This window comes from Melopsittacus undulatus, chromosome 4 (assembly GCF_012275295.1).
Source record: "Melopsittacus undulatus isolate bMelUnd1 chromosome 4, bMelUnd1.mat.Z, whole genome shotgun sequence".
NCBI classification, from domain to species: Eukaryota; Metazoa; Chordata; class Aves; order Psittaciformes; family Psittaculidae; genus Melopsittacus; species Melopsittacus undulatus.
In genome coordinates, this window is record NC_047530.1 from 46,076,851 (window position 1) to 46,095,769 (window position 18,919).

Here is an 18,919-nt window from a genome sequence, read left to right on the forward strand (position 1 = left end):
GACCCTGCACTGTCTAGCTAGAATGTATTCCCCTTTCGTGATCCCAGTCTCACGGTGCTGTGTGCTCCGGCCGGCGGGCAGGAAGAGAAGCCTTTCACTAACTGAATTAAGTTAATTAAGTGTAGGCTGCTCTCACTCAGTGTTTCAAGACAGCCGGATAGCGGTGTTAGGCACACGTTTACTGTACGCCGCGGCCGAGCCGCCGGCAGACCCCTGCAGGGGGATGCCCGGCGGCCGCTGGCTGGCGGACGGAGAAGGCCAGGACACCCGCGCTCCTCAGTGCGAGCGAGCGGCCGGGGCCGAGGGCTGGAGAGCGGCACTAGGTCGGGGGGGGGGGGGGGGGGGGGGGGGGAACGGGTGCCAGGCGCGACTCTGCCGGTTCGGGAAACGAGGGCCGGCGGCAGGAAGGCGGCGGGAGCCGGCGGCGTCACTCTCTGCGGGGGCTGCAGAGCAAGCTCCGTGCGAGCTCGCGGGGCGCCCCCAAGCGGCGAGGCCGCGCACTGCACCGCCCGCTGCCGGCCAGCGGGGCGTACCGACCGGGGTACCGGCGGCGGCGGCAGCGCACCCCGCCCGCCCCTGGCCCTGCGGAAAGTTGTCTGCGGGATCGGAGCCGCCCGGCCCCCGCCCCCCGCTTCCTGCCCCGCCGCCGCTGATTGGCCAGCCCCGAGCAGAGGAATGCGAGCCACTCTTTAAAGCGGCGTGCGGCGGCCGTGCTCTAGTGCCCCGGCAGCGCCGCGATCTCTGCTGCTGCTCGCCCGCCTGCCTTCTCTCGCCGGGACAGTCGGTGGGTCCCCGAGGATACTAGCCGCCGATACTCGGAGGTGCGGGAGGCCGGCGCTGCCCACCCCGATCGCTCTCCCCACAGGTAAGTGCTGAAGCGGCTCCCGTCTCCTTCGCTGTCCCCTGCGACGGCAGCAGGGTATCTGTCCCGTCCCGGCTGCCTCCCGTCTCCGGGGAGCCTCGGGAGCCGCCGGTGCGGCGGCAGCACGGTGACCTTCTTCTTGTGGCTATCCCTAGGCTGTTTAGAGGGAGCTCTGTGCCATGGGGCCAACAGCTGCGCTCTGCCTGCTCCTCCTGCTCTGCGGCTCGGAGGCCAAGCGTACTGCAGGTAAGACCAGACCCGTGCCGGCGCTCAGATCAGACAGGGAAGGGAAGTGGGGTGGGGGAAAGAAAACACTTCTTGGTGTCTATGTACGCGGTTGAACTTGCGTTCGGTGGTGAAGTGACAAAGCTGTCAATGAGCAAAAACTTTTAACCTTAGTATCAGCTGGTTGCAGATAGGAAACTTTCTCTAGTGTGGAGTTGGTGTAACCTTCAGGAATAGGAATTCAGTCTCCAGGAGTGAAGTATATGGCTTGTACCCCTCTGCACTGGGCAGAGGAAAGTGGGAACTTGATGTAGGAACTGGCTGAAGAAGGAATGGGGCTGTAGATTGCTGTTATGGTGCCATAGAGGATCTGCTGCTGTGCTTGCTGTCACCCAGCTGGGCTAGGCAAGCCCCGTTTCAAGCCCCAGTACAGCAACATTGCAGCATGGGCTTCTGCTGTCACCTCTCCACCAGAGCCTACTGAGGTGCCAGAACAGTTGCTACCTTTGTGTGTTGATCAGCAGGTACTTGGCACTCCTGTGCTGACTGGCTCCTGTACAAGAATTCACATAAACTACCACACAGCAGCTCCTGGTGGGACTGCTGTATCCTTGGGGCTATGTCTGTACTCTGATGTGAGGTGCTGTTTCTCACACCATATGCACTATGTATGTTAACAGTATGTTAAACAGTCCTGAGCATCTGTTCTGCTTCTTCTTGTCCACCATATGCACTATGTACGTTAACAGTATGTTAAACAGTCCTGAGCATCTGTTCTGCTTCTTCTTGTCCCTTGCTCATGTATCCTGTTCTGATCTCTGCAGAGTCCAGGAGCGATGACAACAGCGTCTTCGATCTCTTTGAGCTCATTGGCTTAATTCGGAAGGGAGCTGGGCGCCGGGCACCCGGGGTGCACCTGGTGAAGGGACCGGAACCCTCCAGCCCTGCTTATCGCATTGAAGACGCCAGTCGCATCCCTCCTGTCCCGGACTCAAAGTTCCAAGACTTATTAGATGCTATCCACACTGAGAAGGGCTTCATCCTTCTGGCCACTCTCCGACAAGCTAAGAAGAGTAGAGGCACACTGCTGTCCGTGGAACAGAAAGATGGCTCTGGTCATGTCTTCAGTCTAGTATCAAACGGCAAGGCAGGCACCCTGGACCTGAGCCTTTCTGGTGATGGCAAGCAGCAGATAGTGTCAGTAGAGGATGCCTTGCTAGCTACAGGACACTGGAAGAATATCACCCTGTTTGTGCAGGAAGACAGAGCTCAGCTCTATGTTGGGTGTGAGAAAATGGAGAATGCTGAACTGGACATCCCCATCCAGAATATCTTCACTAGGGACTTGGCCAGCAGTGCCAGGCTCCGCATTGCCAAAGGGGGAGTCAATGACAACTTCCAGGTAAGGCTTTCACTGATATTTCGTCTTGTGTTTTCAAACATCTGCCCTGAGGTGTGTTAGTACTCAACCATCCTAAATAGCTGCAGAGTCAGGGAGAAGGGGTTCTGACTGGTTTGTGCTCATCTGATAAGGACCATCTCTAAATCTACTAAACTTTAGTATTGGAATTTGAAGGGTGAAGCATTAGATTTGCAGGGAGAGAACTTCCTGCAGCAATGAGAAGGCACTGAATCTTCCAAACAGGTAGTTGTAGTTTCACTGCTCAAATTCTGAATCTTCTTATACGAGATTCAGAAATTCCTGGGGTTTTTCCTTCCTGCCTGGAGAGCTGCCAGATCCTTATGGTTAAGGATAAGAATGTTAGGAAGCAGGTCTTGTCATCATATAGGAGAATAAAGCAACATGTTGCACTTTACCGTTTGTCTGTCATGAAATTACTCCTAATAAACTTATGTGACTGTAAGTGCATCCAAGCTCTCTGAATGCAAACTGTACTTTACCTTGCATTTCTGCAAGTGGTTGTAATTCTTCCTCTGTCCACAGGGACTGCTGCAGAATGTGCGGTTTGTGTTTGGAACAACCCTGGAAACTATCTTGAGGAACAAAGGCTGCTCCAGCTGTAAGTTTGCAATCTTTCAAATCCAGTGACCTATTAAAAATAAGATTCCTCATTGCATTAGAAAGACAAGTTGAAACAGAACTCAGAAATATGCTGATGTGCAAATCCACATTGCATAAGAAATATGATTAGATTTCTGCAGGCAACCTAGTGAATCTGGTGGCAGCTGTTTAGCAGGTATTACCCTAAAATAATAAATGCACATGGTTAAAAATGCATTTATTTTATGTGCGTTTGTGTCTCTTAGCCACTAGTGCGATCATTACTTTGGACAACCCTATCAATGGTTCAAGCCCAGCTATCCGCACTAATTACATTGGCCATAAAACAAAGGACATTCAAGCAGTCTGTGGTTTTTCCTGTGATGAGCTAACAAATATGTTTGTGGAACTGCAAGGGCTCCGGTCCATGGTTACAACACTTCAAGACAGAGTTCGCAAAGTGGTGAGTGTTGGTTAAATTCATGGTACCTTTGATTAACTGGCACTTAGTGAATGAATTATAACCTGTCCTTTGAGAGACTCGATAAACAGTAATAACTTTACTGTGACTTTTGTGGAAAAGGGTGTTTTCTGCATTAATTTCTAAGTACCTTCTCTCTGCTTTTCTTCCTGCTTTCTCTCCCTCCCCCTCCAAGACTGAAGAAAATGAACTCATTGCCAAAGTAGTCCAGATCACACCCGGAGTGTGCATTCATAATGGAATCTTGCACAAAAATAAAGAAGAGTGGACTATTGACAGCTGCACTGAATGTACCTGCCAGGTGAGATTCCTCACATTCATAAATCCTCTGTATATAAGTTCATGAGTTGAAATTAACAGATATTTCTAAATGACACTCTTTAAGAAAGAGCGAATCCTGCACAGAAATGGGCATACTGCAGTAGTCAAAGAATTATTCAGTTTACTTCACCCTACAAGATCTCTGGTATAAAAGCAGCTTTCATGCAGTGTTACAACAGCAGTATTTTAGAAAATTACACATAACATCACGATGATACAGCTTTAAAATCACTTTTAGTTCCTTAATTTAGGGAATGCCTGTATCCTTTATATAAGCCCATAAGTAAACTAAAAGTCATCATCAGTAGAACACATTTATAGTACTATTAGCTTTGCTCCCTAGAATACTTTAGATCCATATTCTGTACTTACTGATCCTCTTGCTGGCTTCATAGGAAAAGGCATTCTAGTATTTTGTAAATAGTCTGAAACTTAAGATTATTTTTTTTCTCTACCTAACAAATGCTTCTAGTTGTGTCCTATTAGCAGTCACAGATTATATGAAGCAGCAGATTTCAGGTTAGCTATTTAAATCCCAGGATTGCCTGGCAACATACTTATGTTTTGTGTTCCACTACTGTAGAATGTTGTAAAAGTACACCAAAATGTACAATTTCTTAGTTTCTTTAAACTCTTTGCTTGCTCCCACTGTGGAGTACCAGTCTACTGAAGAGTATGTTAACTAGCCTGCTGCTGTTTAGAAACTAAAGCCTGAATATTTGTACATATGCAGTCTAAGGCATCTTGCCAAGACCTGCACATGCTTATATAGTTCTCTACATCTTTTGTCTTGTAACCAGAAAATGATACCGTGACTTCTGCATTTGCCTTTTTCCTACCAACCCAGTTACTCAATGTTAGCTGTAATTGCCTTAATGTGGTCATTTGCTTGGGAAGATTAAAATAGTAATCATGAGAGAATTCTCCTGACCAAGCTGCTACCTTCTCGGAGCAAAACTACAGACTGCCCTTTAGCTCTTACCGAGATTGGAGGTGTATGTTCTTACCCTGCCTGTTTGGCTTAAATATCAAAGACCTCTAAGTATAAGTTACATATTTCATGGCTCTTGAACAGAGTCCACCAAACTCATTTTATCTTTACTGTATAATCAGCTTAAACTCATATAAAATGAAAAGAAAGTTGGCTTCTCGTTCTTGTTTCATTCCCTTGAAGTCTGACCTTATACTTGAGGTATCACGTGATAATTTTTACTCTAGCCAGCATCTGGTAGCTACTCTTCATCAACTTCTGCAAAACCAATATACTCCTGCTCTTGGTGGACAAATAATGAGTGAGAATGGGAGTGAAATGAAGTTGGACTGAAAATACCTGGGACTACCCTGTTGTATTAGCTCTAAATACTCTACTTTAGAGGTGCTATTGAATCTTGAAGTGCTGCAGAAAAGATCTCTGATCACTTAACCAGACGCCGGACATCATTTATATTCCACTTATTTCAATTCTCACGATTCATTGTAGAATTCAGCAACTATATGCCGAAAAGTCTCCTGTCCTCTCATGCCTTGTTCCAATGCCACTGTGCCTGATGGGGAGTGCTGCCCTCGATGCTGGCGTAAGTACTTAATGCCTTCATACTTGTATTGCAGTTGGCTTCATCTAGCTAGACACATGCTGCTCTAAAGTATACAACAACTGGATATAACCTTGCATCACTGGAGTAAGGCTACCCTGATGCCTCTGTGGGGTTAACCATTTAGGTAATGCATGTGAGCACTGAAAAATTCGAGGTTTTGGCCTTTGTCTTGTATAAGAAAGGAAGATGCCTGAGGTTTTGAGGACAGCTGTGTCTCTTTTGTGAAGAGTGGGAGAAAAAGCTATAGAAAAATATACAGCTGCAGTTTTATTCACAGCTGTATCTCTCTGCAGCTAGCGACTATGCAGATGATGGGTGGTCTCCTTGGTCTGAATGGACTTCGTGTTCTGTGACCTGTGGGAATGGGATTCAGCAGAGAGGACGATCCTGTGACAGTCTCAATAACCGCTGCGAAGGGTCTTCTGTACAGACTCGAACTTGCCACCTTCAGGAATGTGATAAGAGATGTAAGTACTTGATTTACTCACACTGGTAATAAAATGCAGGATGCTTTTATTGGCTTAATGTTAACAGCAAAGATTACCATGTAAGCTCTGTCACGAGGAAGGAGCAATGACTTTAAGGATCTAAATTAATCAGGTAAAGGGTTCCAGATACCTAATGCAGTAAATAGGCATGTTTGGGCATTGCTCCCAGGGCAAAATTTGAGGCAGTTTAGGTATACAGTTTCTCTAGTGACAGTGCTGAGGCTATCCAATACCTATGGAGTCTGGTACAGTTCTGGTACTGGCTATGTCCAAGGTGTTGTGCAGCTGAAGTGCATTCTTCAGAAACTCTATTAATAACGGACATCTCTCTCTTGCAGTTAAACAGGATGGTGGCTGGAGTCACTGGTCACCATGGTCATCGTGTTCTGTCACTTGTGGCACGGGCATCATCACGAGAATTCGTCTCTGCAACTCACCAGTACCACAGCTGAATGGCAAACCTTGTGAGGGTGAGGCACGAGAAAACAAACCCTGCCAGAAAGATCCTTGCCCAAGTAAGTGCATCCATGTGGTAACTTCCAGTAGCTTAAATGGTGAACTTCCTGAGTAGTTGCTATATAGTCTAGCTCTAGTAATATTCCCCTTTTAAACTTAGGGGTGGACTAGCTAAAACATCACAGGTTAGTTTCAGGTGAAACTGATCTGTTTACATGAAACTGTCTTCTATGGCTTTTCAGTAGAGTCCATTAACTCTGTCAGTTCTGTCTGAACAATGTCTGAAGTGCTCTCACAACAAAAGTAATAGCCCTTAGTCAGGAAGAAACTAGTTGCACCACTGAATTTAAAGCTATACATGACTTCTAACTTTTATCTTCCTTTAGTTAATGGCAACTGGGGACCATGGTCTCCATGGGATGCTTGCACAGTGACATGTGGAGGAGGACTTCAAAAACGTAGCCGTCTCTGCAATAATCCTGAGCCTCAGTATGGTGGGAAGACTTGTGTTGGTGAAGCTAGAGGGACTCAGGTTTGCAACAAACAGGACTGTCCAATTGGTGAGTATTCATTTTTCCATAAACATCTGATGTTTGTGTACAGGCTTGGAAATACTGATTAAAAACTTTGACATAAGTCTAAGACACAAGTGCTAGAATTCCAAGCCAGCATATGAGCCAAATACAGCACTGTAGCAGCATGGCAAATGTCCCTCATCTTAACAATTTCTTATTTGTTTCTCAGATGGGTGTTTGTCTAATCCCTGCTTTGCGGGGACTACATGTACCAGCTCCCCTGATGGTTCCTGGAAGTGTGGTGCCTGTCCTCCTGGTTACCATGGTGATGGTATCCACTGCCAAGATATTGATGAGGTAAGAAGACTAGGGTTTTCCCCTTGAAAAGGAGTGAAAGAAGATGGGAAGGGGGCATAAAATCACAGTGGTTTATAATGCTAACCATTGTTTTCCTCTATCTCAATCTTGTATTTCAGTGCAAAGAGGTTCCTGATGCCTGCTTTGTCTTTAATGGAGTGCACAGGTGCGAGAATACTGAACCTGGTTACAACTGTCTTCCTTGTCCGCCACGTTTCACTGGGACACAGCCATTTGGTCGCAGTGTTGAGGATGCCATGGCTAACAAACAGGTATTGTCAACTTGAGAGTTATTCTGAGTTATGAAATCTCACACAGTTTCTTAACCACAGAAAGCATTTTAGGGAAGAAGGACTTGGCACATTTAGTAAAATGCCATCCTCTGTGATTCAGAAGAGAAGCATTAAGTAGTTTGAGTTCAAAATGAGTTTTAAGTGGCTTAGAGATTTTTGTAGTGCTTGGTTCCATTTGAAAATTAATAGGGTTTGAACAAGAAAAATAATCATTGCTGCTAAGACTGCTACTGGATTTGTGGAGTGGAAGAATGTAATGTATGAGACCTTTTCCTTCCTGATTGAAGGATCTCTGATCAAAATAAACATGTACTGTCCATGTTTTATTTGAATCTCTGGGGAAAAAAAATTAGGGATAAAAACATGTTTCTAGTGGACTTAATTTCTGTGTGGTCTTCTAGGTCTGCAAGCCACGTAATCCATGCACAGATGGAACACATGACTGCAACAAGAATGCCAAATGCAATTACCTCGGCCACTTCAGTGACCCCATGTATCGCTGTGAATGTAAACCAGGCTATGCTGGAAATGGTATAATCTGTGGAGAAGATACTGACTTGGATGGATGGCCAAATGAGAACCTTGTTTGTGTTGCCAATGCCACTTACCACTGTAAAAAAGTACGTTTATCCTGTTTTCTGATCTACCGTTATAACAGCTTGTCTATCTAATAAATGTACAAAAGATGTTAGGTTTGAGGTATGAAGCAAGTCTCTGTCTAGTTTGAGCTATTAAGCTATCCTCTCTGTCAAGTATACTGCTAGGAGACTCTTGCTGTTGCTTTAGATGCCCTTGCAATATGGGAAAAAAATGAAGCCTGAGAAAACTATAAATGTATGTTATAAATGTTCTAGGAAGACTCTAGCTTAGTTTATGCCTATATCAGCTGTGCTCCAGAGGAAGGAAAGAGGGTAAGATTCTGAAAAGCAGCCAAATCTTTGTTTTTAAAAATGGTTTGAACTATGGCCCTCTAAATTTTAGCTAGTAATTACTGTGAGGATAAGTCTGAGACAGTTACAGTAAGATAACAGTTACTTGACAGAGGCATTATGACTTTGCCTAATAATTAGAAATTACGTGCTAAAATCATTGTTGTAATCGTGCCAGGAGTAACCTCATCTGTATTCTTCCTCCTGTTAGGATAACTGCCCTAATCTGCCCAACTCTGGGCAGGAAGACTATGATAAGGATGGGATTGGTGATGCCTGTGACAATGATGATGATGACGATAGCATCCCTGATGATCGGGTAAGACAACATAAAAGATGAGCCTTGAGAATATAGCTTTCTTATTCACCTTCCTTCTAAGCTGGGGTGTAGATTCTAACCTTATTCTTGAGAGGACCATAGGAAATTGCTGGCACTGACTGTTGATATGTCTAACTATGCAAATGAACTTTCTGCAGCTTGTTGAGCTTTGAAAGTGAATATGCATCTTTTTTATTTAGTGGGGGTTTTTTGGTGGGTTTTTTTTGAGGGTTTTTTATTATTTTGTTTTATTAGGTTTTTTTGGTTTGGGCTTTTTGTTTGATTGTTTATTTTTTTTAAACTCAGCCATTTCTATGCTCAAGGAAGTAATGGCGTGTTTTGAGATAGAAGCATTCTAGATTTAACTGTTTCCCTGCCTTCATTTCTCCTTTCGTATAGCATAAGCAGAATCTGGTTAAAGCTTTAATTTGATTCTCTGTTAAAGGCTGACCTTTTTTCATGCTTTTGCAGGACAACTGTCCATTCATCTACAACCCACAGCAGTATGACTATGACAGGGATGATGTTGGTGACCGCTGTGATAACTGCCCCTACAATCACAACCCTGATCAAACTGACACTGACAACAATGGAGAAGGAGATGCATGTGCAGTGGATATTGATGGTGATGGTAGGTGGTGTCTAAATCACTACTTTAGATGATTTTCTAATCACAGATTGGTGAAATGTACTAATTTTCATGTTTCATCTATGAACACATAAATTTCTCCTCTGGTGGTTTCAGGACATAAGATTACTGATATACCAGTTAAGGGAAATTGACTTTGAAATATACACATCTTGATACAGCTGAATTCTGGCTCTGCTCTTGCAGACAGTAGGGACAGAAGCGTGTGGCAGAGCTAGCAATGAGTTAAGTTTCAAAGCTTTCAAATGCTGCTCACAATGCTTTCAAAAAACTATGAAGAGTGTGATGGTTTTATGCAGTCCTCTGCAGCATGGAGCCGTCTGACTTTAATTCATGAGCTCTTCTTCATTTTATAGGGGTCCTTAATGAAATGGACAACTGCCAATATGTCTACAATGTAGACCAGAGGGACACAGACTTGGATGGTGTTGGAGATCAGTGTGATAACTGTCCACTGGAACACAATCCTGACCAGGTAGGGGATTTACATTGTATAAACAGAAGGCTGGTGGTATTAAAAAGACAGTATGTTGTGTATTGTAGAAAATATCTGAACAAGTGGCAACTTAAATTTGACATGTTCCAAATCATTCTTACTAATTTGTCAAATGGTGCCTTTATCAAGTAACATGCCTTCACCATTCAAACAGTTGCTAGGTATTTCCTGAAAAGTGACTCTAGTGAACATCTGTGAGACTGTTGTAGGTGCTTCTCTCCTAAATCTTTCTTAGGCCTGTCAGTTGTGGTGATTCTCATAGTGAGGATATGAAAGTCCTGGGAGCACTGTATGAAAAATGGGTAGGTAGGAGCTACTTGCTTCATAGCCTGAAGAGCTGTTTTCACTTGGACACAAAGTTGCTCTTTAATCTTTAAGTTTGAAATGGCTGCATTTCAAAAGATACACATTTCCAACCAGTAGGTTAAAGGCAGCAGAGGTGCTCTTCTCTGAGGAAAAAACACGTTGTGAATTAAAATTCCTCTTCATAAAAGTCTAGGGGGATCAGCCTCTCACACAATTCACTGGTTCAAGAACATCTGAAGCAGTAGATGAAGCCTGTGCCATCCTCTCATTTACAAGGCTCTAGTTTAATAGCTTCAGTGACATACATGGAATGTTTGTAGGATTAGAAAAGGTGTTGCAAATCAGAGGAAAGTGTAGCCTAAAAGCAGAGTTATTTGAAATATTTAAATAGATAATACAAAATTTCTTAGGCTTTTTCTTGCTTTCTTTACTACTTCCCTTCCTAAGGGTAAAAAGTGCCTGAAGATCCTTCCAGACAATGTTTCTCCTGACATTTTGAAACCTTAATATGGCTCCAGTGGGCTTGGTTTGTTGGTTTGCTTGGCTTTTTTTTTTTGAACACTTTTCTAATCAAGTTCTAGAAGCAGAAATAATAGGTTTCAAACAGCAGAATTAATAGGTATTCAAACTGTGTGGTATGCCTTCTGTCTACACCAGCACCAAGGTAACTCACCATTGTTGACAAGACTACTAGACTAAAGCCTAAGGCAGCCTCAGGGATGACTGGATTGGGTTTGTGTTTTTTTGCTTCGTCATCTTCTGAAATCAGAAATGACTGGCTAAAATACATGATCAGCATCCACAGCAGTTCATGCAGTCCTTGATCACTAAGGGAGTAATTGTCTCGACAGATGAGTCATGGGGCATGAAGAGCATTATAAGCTTTTATGATATGGTGTGGAAGCTGTAAAACAAAGTCATGACGGACTATGTTTTACTGTCTTTACTGGCTAGGTACAGAGTAGTCTGACCCTATCTGGTACTTGGAACCAGAGAGTTGCCAGAGATGGCAGGAGGTGAAGTACCCAGTGTCCAGTATGGTGGACTACTGATAGACATGTGGCAGAAGGGAAAAGAATCAGATGACTATGCTGCTTACTGCTGCTGTGGATTTAAATTAAAACCAGGACAATCCCAAAGCAGCCTGAAAGCAGTTAACACAGGAAGCTTGAAGGAGGCATGTATTAATCCTAATACCTCACTACATCCATCTTAGTTGTTGCTAAAGCAAGCAGAAATTTCAGTTAATTCTAGCTGTTAAGACATACTTCAGCCTTTTTAAAGTGGATTTTTTGAGTGTTCTTTGTCTTTTTCCTTTCTTAGGAAGATGCTGATTCTGACCGCATAGGTGATCAGTGTGACAACAACCAGGACATAGATGAAGATGGCCATCAAAATAATCTTGATAACTGCCCCTACGTGCCCAATGCTAATCAAGCTGACCATGACAAGGATGGAAAAGGTGATGCCTGTGACCATGATGATGACAATGATGGTATCCCTGATGACAAAGATAACTGCAGATTGGTGGCTAACCCAGATCAAGCTGACTCCGATGGTAAGATGGCCAGTATCATAGTAATATTTTGAAAGTATCTTCCAATAGTTTTGATGCATGGGTTTTGGTTGGTTGGTTTGGGGGGTTTTTTGTTTGTGTGTGGTTTTTGTGACAGTTTGGGGTTTTTGTTTTGGTTTGGTTTTGTTTCTACACTATTTAGGGTTGGACAGACCTTCCAAGTAACAAAAAGATAGTGTCTGTATTGTTATAGTACTCCTCAGGAGTAAGGAGCAATGTAAAAATGACTACATACCCAACTTATTCCTAAAGTACTATCAGGCTTGAGTGAAAGGGCATTTATACAGCAGCTGTTGTGGCTTCTGTACCGTGTCTGCCAGTAGTACCTGGACAGTAATAGGTCTGCAATTAAGAATACAACTCCCAGTTGTATGATTCGGAAGTAAACAGCAATAGTGATATAATGGTAAATTACTTGTGTCCTGCAGGTGATGGACGTGGAGATGCTTGCAAAGATGACTTTGATCAAGACAGTGTGCCAGACATTGATGATATCTGTCCTGAAAATGTGGACATTAGTGAAACTGATTTCCGAAAATTTCAGATGATTCCCCTGGATCCCAAAGGAACATCCCAAAATGATCCAAACTGGGTTGTTCGTCACCAGGGTAAAGAACTGGTTCAGACAGTCAACTGTGACCCTGGCCTTGCAGTTGGTAAGGGGAAAACTTTAACTTGTGTTACACAAAGACCTTACTTTTTTGGGTTTTGGGTTGTGGGTGGGGAGAGGAAGAGAACCTGGGATATTGAGTTGTTTAAGAATTACAAACAAGTGGCATCTAAACATTTCTCCTTTAATGCTTCATAGGTTTTGATGAATTCAATGCTGTGGACTTCAGTGGCACCTTCTTCATCAATACAGAAAGGGATGATGATTATGCTGGCTTTGTATTTGGCTACCAATCCAGCAGTCGTTTCTATGTTGTCATGTGGAAGCAGATCACACAGTCTTACTGGGACTCCACACCAACCAAAGCTCAAGGCTACTCGGGCCTCTCCATCAAAGTTGTGAATTCCACCACTGGTCCAGGAGAACACCTTCGTAATGCTCTCTGGCACACAGGAAACACTCCTGGCCAGGTAAGAGTGGCATTCTGCACTGTAAGAAAGGGTGTTCTTCCAACAGGGTAGGCACTGTACATGCTGATCAGAACAGCGTGGTGGTCTTGGTGTGAAGACTGATAACTAAGTATTTGAAATCTTGCAAAATACTGTATAAAATTAACAGGACTGCATGCTGCAGACAGTCTTTTCAGCACAGTGGATCATTGTTTCATTAATCGTGGAGTAGTTCCTTATTTACATATCTAAAAGTAAATTCAAATGCAGTCAATTTCAAAATAATGCCTATGTTATCTCAGGCCTCTGGTTAATAAAGAAATATTCTTTTGTAGGTGAGAACTTTGTGGCATGACCCTCGTCACATAGGCTGGAAAGACTTCACTGCATACAGATGGCGTCTTAGCCATAGACCAAAGACTGGTTACATCAGGTGAGCATCATCCTTTTACCTGAAGTCATTGTCACAAGGAAAGTAGATGTCTGTAAAGATGAACCTAACAGAAGCTTATCAAAGATGGCTGACCTATTATTTTTTTGTAGGGTTGTAATGTATGAAGGGAAGAAAATCATGGCGGACTCAGGACCAATTTATGATAAAACTTACGCTGGTGGTCGGCTAGGATTATTTGTCTTTTCTCAAGAAATGGTGTTCTTCTCAGATCTTAAATACGAATGCAGAGGTAAGAAAGGCATTGCTTTTAAGAGGTCTGTATAAGTGGTTCAAGAAAAATAAAATGGATCAAAAAATAAGAAGTAAGAGGGAAGGTTCACCCATGATCTTTTATGGGTCAATCTCAAGTAAGTTCTGCAGACAGAAATAAGACACCTTCCTGAAACTTTTCACAGTTAAAAGCTTAAATGTAAAAAAATCTAAATGTATCTATTGTTACTTTGATGTATCAGAAATCCATGTTGAGCTCCAGATATAAAATATATCTTGAATATCATTCAAAATTACTCTAAAATGAATCAGCACAGCTGATGGTCCAAAGTGAAAATGCAGCTTTAGCAAACAAGAGGATAGTGTCTGACATGCAAAACACTGATTTTGTTAAAAGTAAGCAAAGTAGAAGATTGTCCACAAACTGCAGGAATGAAATATAGTGGAGGTATATGACTACTTCCAGGTGCCCTAGTCTTCTTAAATTATGACTTTATTATGTCATGGTTACGTGGTTACATAGACTAGATCCTGAAGTCTATTGCAAGAAAGTACCTAAGCACTTTCAGTTGTCTTTACCAATACATTCTTTACGAATGTCTGTAGGGATTGATGTCTTGGACATAATCACGTATAATACACAGAAATATTTAAATATCTTAAATTTTTCTTTTTTTTTTTTTCACAGATCCATAATCGCAAAGTTATTGGATCCAGAGACTATTTAAAAATGCTGGTATTGCACCTTCTGAAATGTTTAGCCTTACAAATCCTGGGACCATTATATTATTCCTTCCTTTCTTCTTTCTGTGTAAATGCGGACTCAAAACACATGACCTGCCTCAAGAGAATGCTTTTGAGAGTATGAAAGTGAGAATATACTTGGTATCTGACCTCTGCTGAAGTGGAAGGAAACAAATGTGTCTTGCAAATGAGAATTGTCTTCATTGAACAAGCACACTTTCAGTAGGAAAGACATTTGTTTGCTGTTTATCACAGTGCAGTGTCACTGCCTTTCTAACTGGAGGTCCCATGGAGTAGCATTTTGTAAAAAGAACATCTTTGGATGTGCTGTGGACTACTTAAACTGAAGACCTTTCATTGTGTGGGGAAAAGGGATTTTGGGTGGGAGGGAGAACTCCAAGTCTTTTTATTCTTTATGGGGGAGAGGAACTTTTGTAATGAGAGCTGCACTGCTTTGGTTTACATCAATTTAACTTGGAGGAATTATTATAGTTTTACATGTCATATCTTTCAGATCAAAACACAGCCTTTTGCTCCATTTGTGGTGAGCTAGATCACTGCTCTATTACACAGGACAAAGCAGATATCCTAAAACTGATTCCTGTGGTGGGAGGGGAGAAAAGAGAATAAAACCTGGCACACTGGATCACATCAGCTTTGGGAGAACTGGGATATACAATTAGATTCTATTTTTTTTCCTGATTTAGATGCAGATCTTTCTTACCTTTAAATATTTCATATATGGTGCCAAAACGCACCACCATCTCAGCTAGCACTTTGCTGTCCTTCAGGAAACCAGCAGGTGCTTCACTTTTTATGGTTAAAAAGGCACAATTATAATAGTAATGAAAACATTCCTTTTCTACATGCCATAGATGCTTTAATCCCCTCACTTTGGAGGGGAGGGGAAGGGGCCTATAGATAAAATACTGAAATTGTAAAATATTTATTTTTACCTATCCTTGATGTTATAACGACTGAGGGATTATTGATTAAAGCAACAAGAAATGCGTCAAGACTATCCACCTAATCATTGTTACAAGTCTTCATGACTGTTGGATTGTAAATACAGATTATTTATTAACTCTGTTCTATATGGAAACTAGAGGGGGTTTAGATGAGAAAAAAAAATCATCTTGTCTGGAGCAGATAGTGCTGATGTATTTGTTACAAAGACCAGTTTTCCTATAAGGGCTTTGAGGCACAGGGAGAAGTGATGTGGTGGGGGATGGGATGTTTGTTTTTCTCAGTCTGAGCTCAATGCTGGCTTTTTCTTCCTTTATGCAAGGCACTTGGTAGCCTGGGAGGCAACTGTTGTGCAGTGCTAAAACTCAAGTCCCTTGGGATGATAGCAGTTCTTGTCTCATCCCTAGCCTAGAGGTAAAGGAATGGCATTTACAATCTTAGCTGTTATTTAGTGCTGGGAACTGTCTGCAGTGCTTTACCACTGGTTAGTGGGCCTGATACAAAACTAGAATACCCATCCTGAGGAGACTGCAGCGAGGCACAATGACCACAACCTGTAACCATTCAAACCAGCTGTTTGGGCCACTGCACACTCATTCTTGTAACTAGTCATGTGTGGCAACAGAAGAAGGAACTCTTCGCAGACTAGACAGAATGTCAGGAGCACCTTGCAAAAGAGGGAGAGGGCTTGATTTTCCTGATTTTCCTTAGAAGAAGACTCTTCCCCAACAGAAGGGGCAGCATCTTTATACCTATTATATTTCCTTGCCTTTTCAAAAAAAGGAAAATAAATGAACACAGTGAAAGTTTTACGTACAAATATTACCTCATTGTTGTGTGACTGAGAAAAACCTTTGGATAAAGCAGAGTTCAAATGTCTAACAAACTTTAAAGCTACTGTAGTACTAAAACGTTAATGCTGTACATAGTCAAAATTTCTTTGCAGAAAATGTATTCCCAGTAAGGAAATGGCATTGGAAAAAAAAAAGTCGGATACAATTTCTAATGTTGTGTTATATTTTTTCCTGTCATCTTGTATACCATTGCTTGTATTTTTATAAATTATTTTTCTCATTGCCATTGTAATAGTTAATCACATAATTGTGTAGATAGGCTATTTAAATAATTTATCATGAAATGCTACCTGTAGAGTTAGTATTTCTATTTTTATAAAATGTTTGCACACTGAACTGAAGATTTTTTTTTTGCTTCCCTCCTCCAGATGTTTTTGCTAGCATAATTTTCTAAGAACATGCTTTTTTGTAAACATTTTTAACCATTTTCCATTTTAAAGTTGTGTAAGTAAGTTGTACAATAAAGCTTCTTACATCCAAAGAACAATAAACCAACAAGGACATTTATATTTACACCTTTGAGCCATAGTTTTATTCATGTTTTGTAGTAACAGTGATTCAGCAGAAGTATGTTGTCAAATTTGGCTTCAAAGCATGCCCTCTCTATCCTCTTTATATTAAAACTATGATGAGGGGATGCACCTCAGCTTTCACCCCAGCTTTTCCTGCCATTAGGGGGCATGGACAGCTGGCAAATTGGATTCTGAAGGCTTCATTGAAGACTTCTGTAACTGTAGACAGAGCAATGCTGCCCATGATGCAGCCACAAGTCAAAATACTCTTTCAGGGATTTCAATCATCCCCAGCCAGGCATATCCCTATTTCCTTTTCATGGGAAAAGAGGCAGCATGATGACTATCTGAATAACTGTTAATATCTCTTCTAGACTGAGAGTTCTAGTGTGATCAAAAAGCTGATGGTGTAGCATTGTGGCAGCTGCTGGAACTTGCTAAAAATAAGAGCAGTTAATAGTAGTTGCTCATTCTTTATTTGCAGCAGCAGTTTGTCCCATAAGCCTTTTACCAAAGCCAGGTGCTATATTAGGAGTGCTAGACACCCACATAAGTGTATTTAGGGGATCCTGCAGGTGTACAAAAAAAATCTTTACATCCACTTTTCCTGATGTTGAAGAGCCCTGCTCTATGACATTTTCCCTATTTTTTCTGTCACTAAACTTTTGAGAACAGCCCCAAGTATTTTATTTTATCCGATTAGGAACAAAGATTAAAAGGACAAAAATCTTGACCTTTTGCTTCCTGCAGTTCTGGTCTCAATCTTTCTTCTTGCTTCCCAGGAGCACCAAGACTGAGAACTACAGACAAAGAAATTTCCCACTTGGAGAAGTCTCTGTACTGTGCTTACAGGAAAAATATGTTCTTCTGGATTTAGAAAGCCAATCAGTCATATGAACAGATGTAGCTACATATAGATAGATGTAGTTCTAACCCAAAATTTAAAGCTGCTAATGTGGGAGAAGATCACCTAGGCAGCCCATTCCAACAACCTTGCCTGAGCCCAAGCCAAACTTATTTTCATGGTAATTTACTGCATGCATTTAAGTAGCTAATGTTAGCGTAGTATCTGAGTTTGGATGATACATGCCTTAGAATAAAAGGCAAGCCATGTGGCTTATGTTAAGCCATAGGTTAAGTCCACCCACTTGTTTCTTGGGAAATGGAAAGACAGTAAGAAAGACACAAGAAAGAGCTATCGTGGAAATAAGTTAGGCCTGTACTTGCCCAAAGAAACAACTATCAAAAACAAACAGGAAGAGCATGGAAAAATCCACACTTCACCAGGCAAAAAATCCATAGGTGAAGCCCGTGGGAAATATGTGTCCCACTGATGATTCTGAAGGGAGCTGGGAACAGCATAAGTGTACCAACTTAATATATGCTGCTTCTAGTGTTATTGGATACTTGGCCAACTTTTTTTGCATACATAATCTTTGAGCTCCAAGCTATTGCAGAGTGCAATGCTTTCTTACTATAGTACACTCTTCTCAGCGTCCATGTAACTACAGTAGCTGAAACTTTCAAGTAGTCACCTGCATCAAAGATATGTTCAGGAGATGTAGTAGTTTAACCTGTAGATTTTAATAACCCGTAGATTTCAATTTCAATAAATATGGAGATAAAGGGTGAAATAACTGTAGTGAGATGTGCATCTTAATGACAACTGCACTTTTTACTGAACTTGTCATGATTTTGTACTGAAGTCCATAGTATGGTAATTGACTGATTTTTCAACATAAATTCATTTTGGAAAGCATTGCCAAGATCATAGAAGAGAGCATCTCCCATGTATCCACAAAGGGAGTTCTAACTCTTACTTCTCATCCTTTCCAATAGAAAAACAACAGGTGCCCAAAGTTGTACAAATATTTAAACAGGGTTCTGACAAGTGGAAGAGAACTCATTAGAGAAAGGCAAGAAAAAGTCTTCAAGATAAAATCTTCCACAGGAAATCCATAGAAAAGTATCACAGAGAAACTTGGATTTTCAAATTTAGACAAACCCCACAAAGCCCAGCCATATTTCTTTGTCTTTAATATTTCAACTGTTTTCTGCTGTTAGCCTAGGCAATACATACAAGAACTAAACTGGGTGCTGCTTAGATATTGAGCCAGTCTCCCTTGATGGCTTCATTTGCAAAATGCATACAGAGAGACCATTTCAGTGTTATTGTAAAATTAGAGTAGAATGCCTCAGGAAAAACCATTCCCACCAAAACTATGCATACCAAATACACTAAAGAAACAA

At 41.9% G+C, this 18,919-nt stretch overlaps 1 protein-coding gene across 1 annotated transcript; it reads left to right on the forward strand.

Moving 5' to 3' along the window:
* The first annotated feature begins 736 nt into the window (after positions 1-736).
* Positions 737-16,670, forward strand: THBS1 (thrombospondin 1). Its single transcript, XM_031049063.2, has 22 exons — positions 737-865; positions 1,018-1,108; positions 1,912-2,489; positions 3,033-3,108; positions 3,356-3,552; positions 3,746-3,871; positions 5,372-5,465; positions 5,780-5,953; positions 6,313-6,489; positions 6,817-6,990; positions 7,175-7,302; positions 7,422-7,574; positions 7,997-8,215; positions 8,736-8,843; positions 9,315-9,474; positions 9,849-9,967; positions 11,618-11,852; positions 12,299-12,526; positions 12,679-12,950; positions 13,265-13,362; positions 13,473-13,612; positions 14,282-16,670. The coding sequence occupies exons 2-22, from the start codon at positions 1,042-1,044 to the stop codon at positions 14,287-14,289; spliced, it is 3,531 nt and encodes a 1,176-aa protein (XP_030904923.1). The 5' UTR covers positions 737-865; positions 1,018-1,041; the 3' UTR covers positions 14,290-16,670.
* The last annotated feature ends 2,249 nt before the right edge of the window (positions 16,671-18,919 follow it).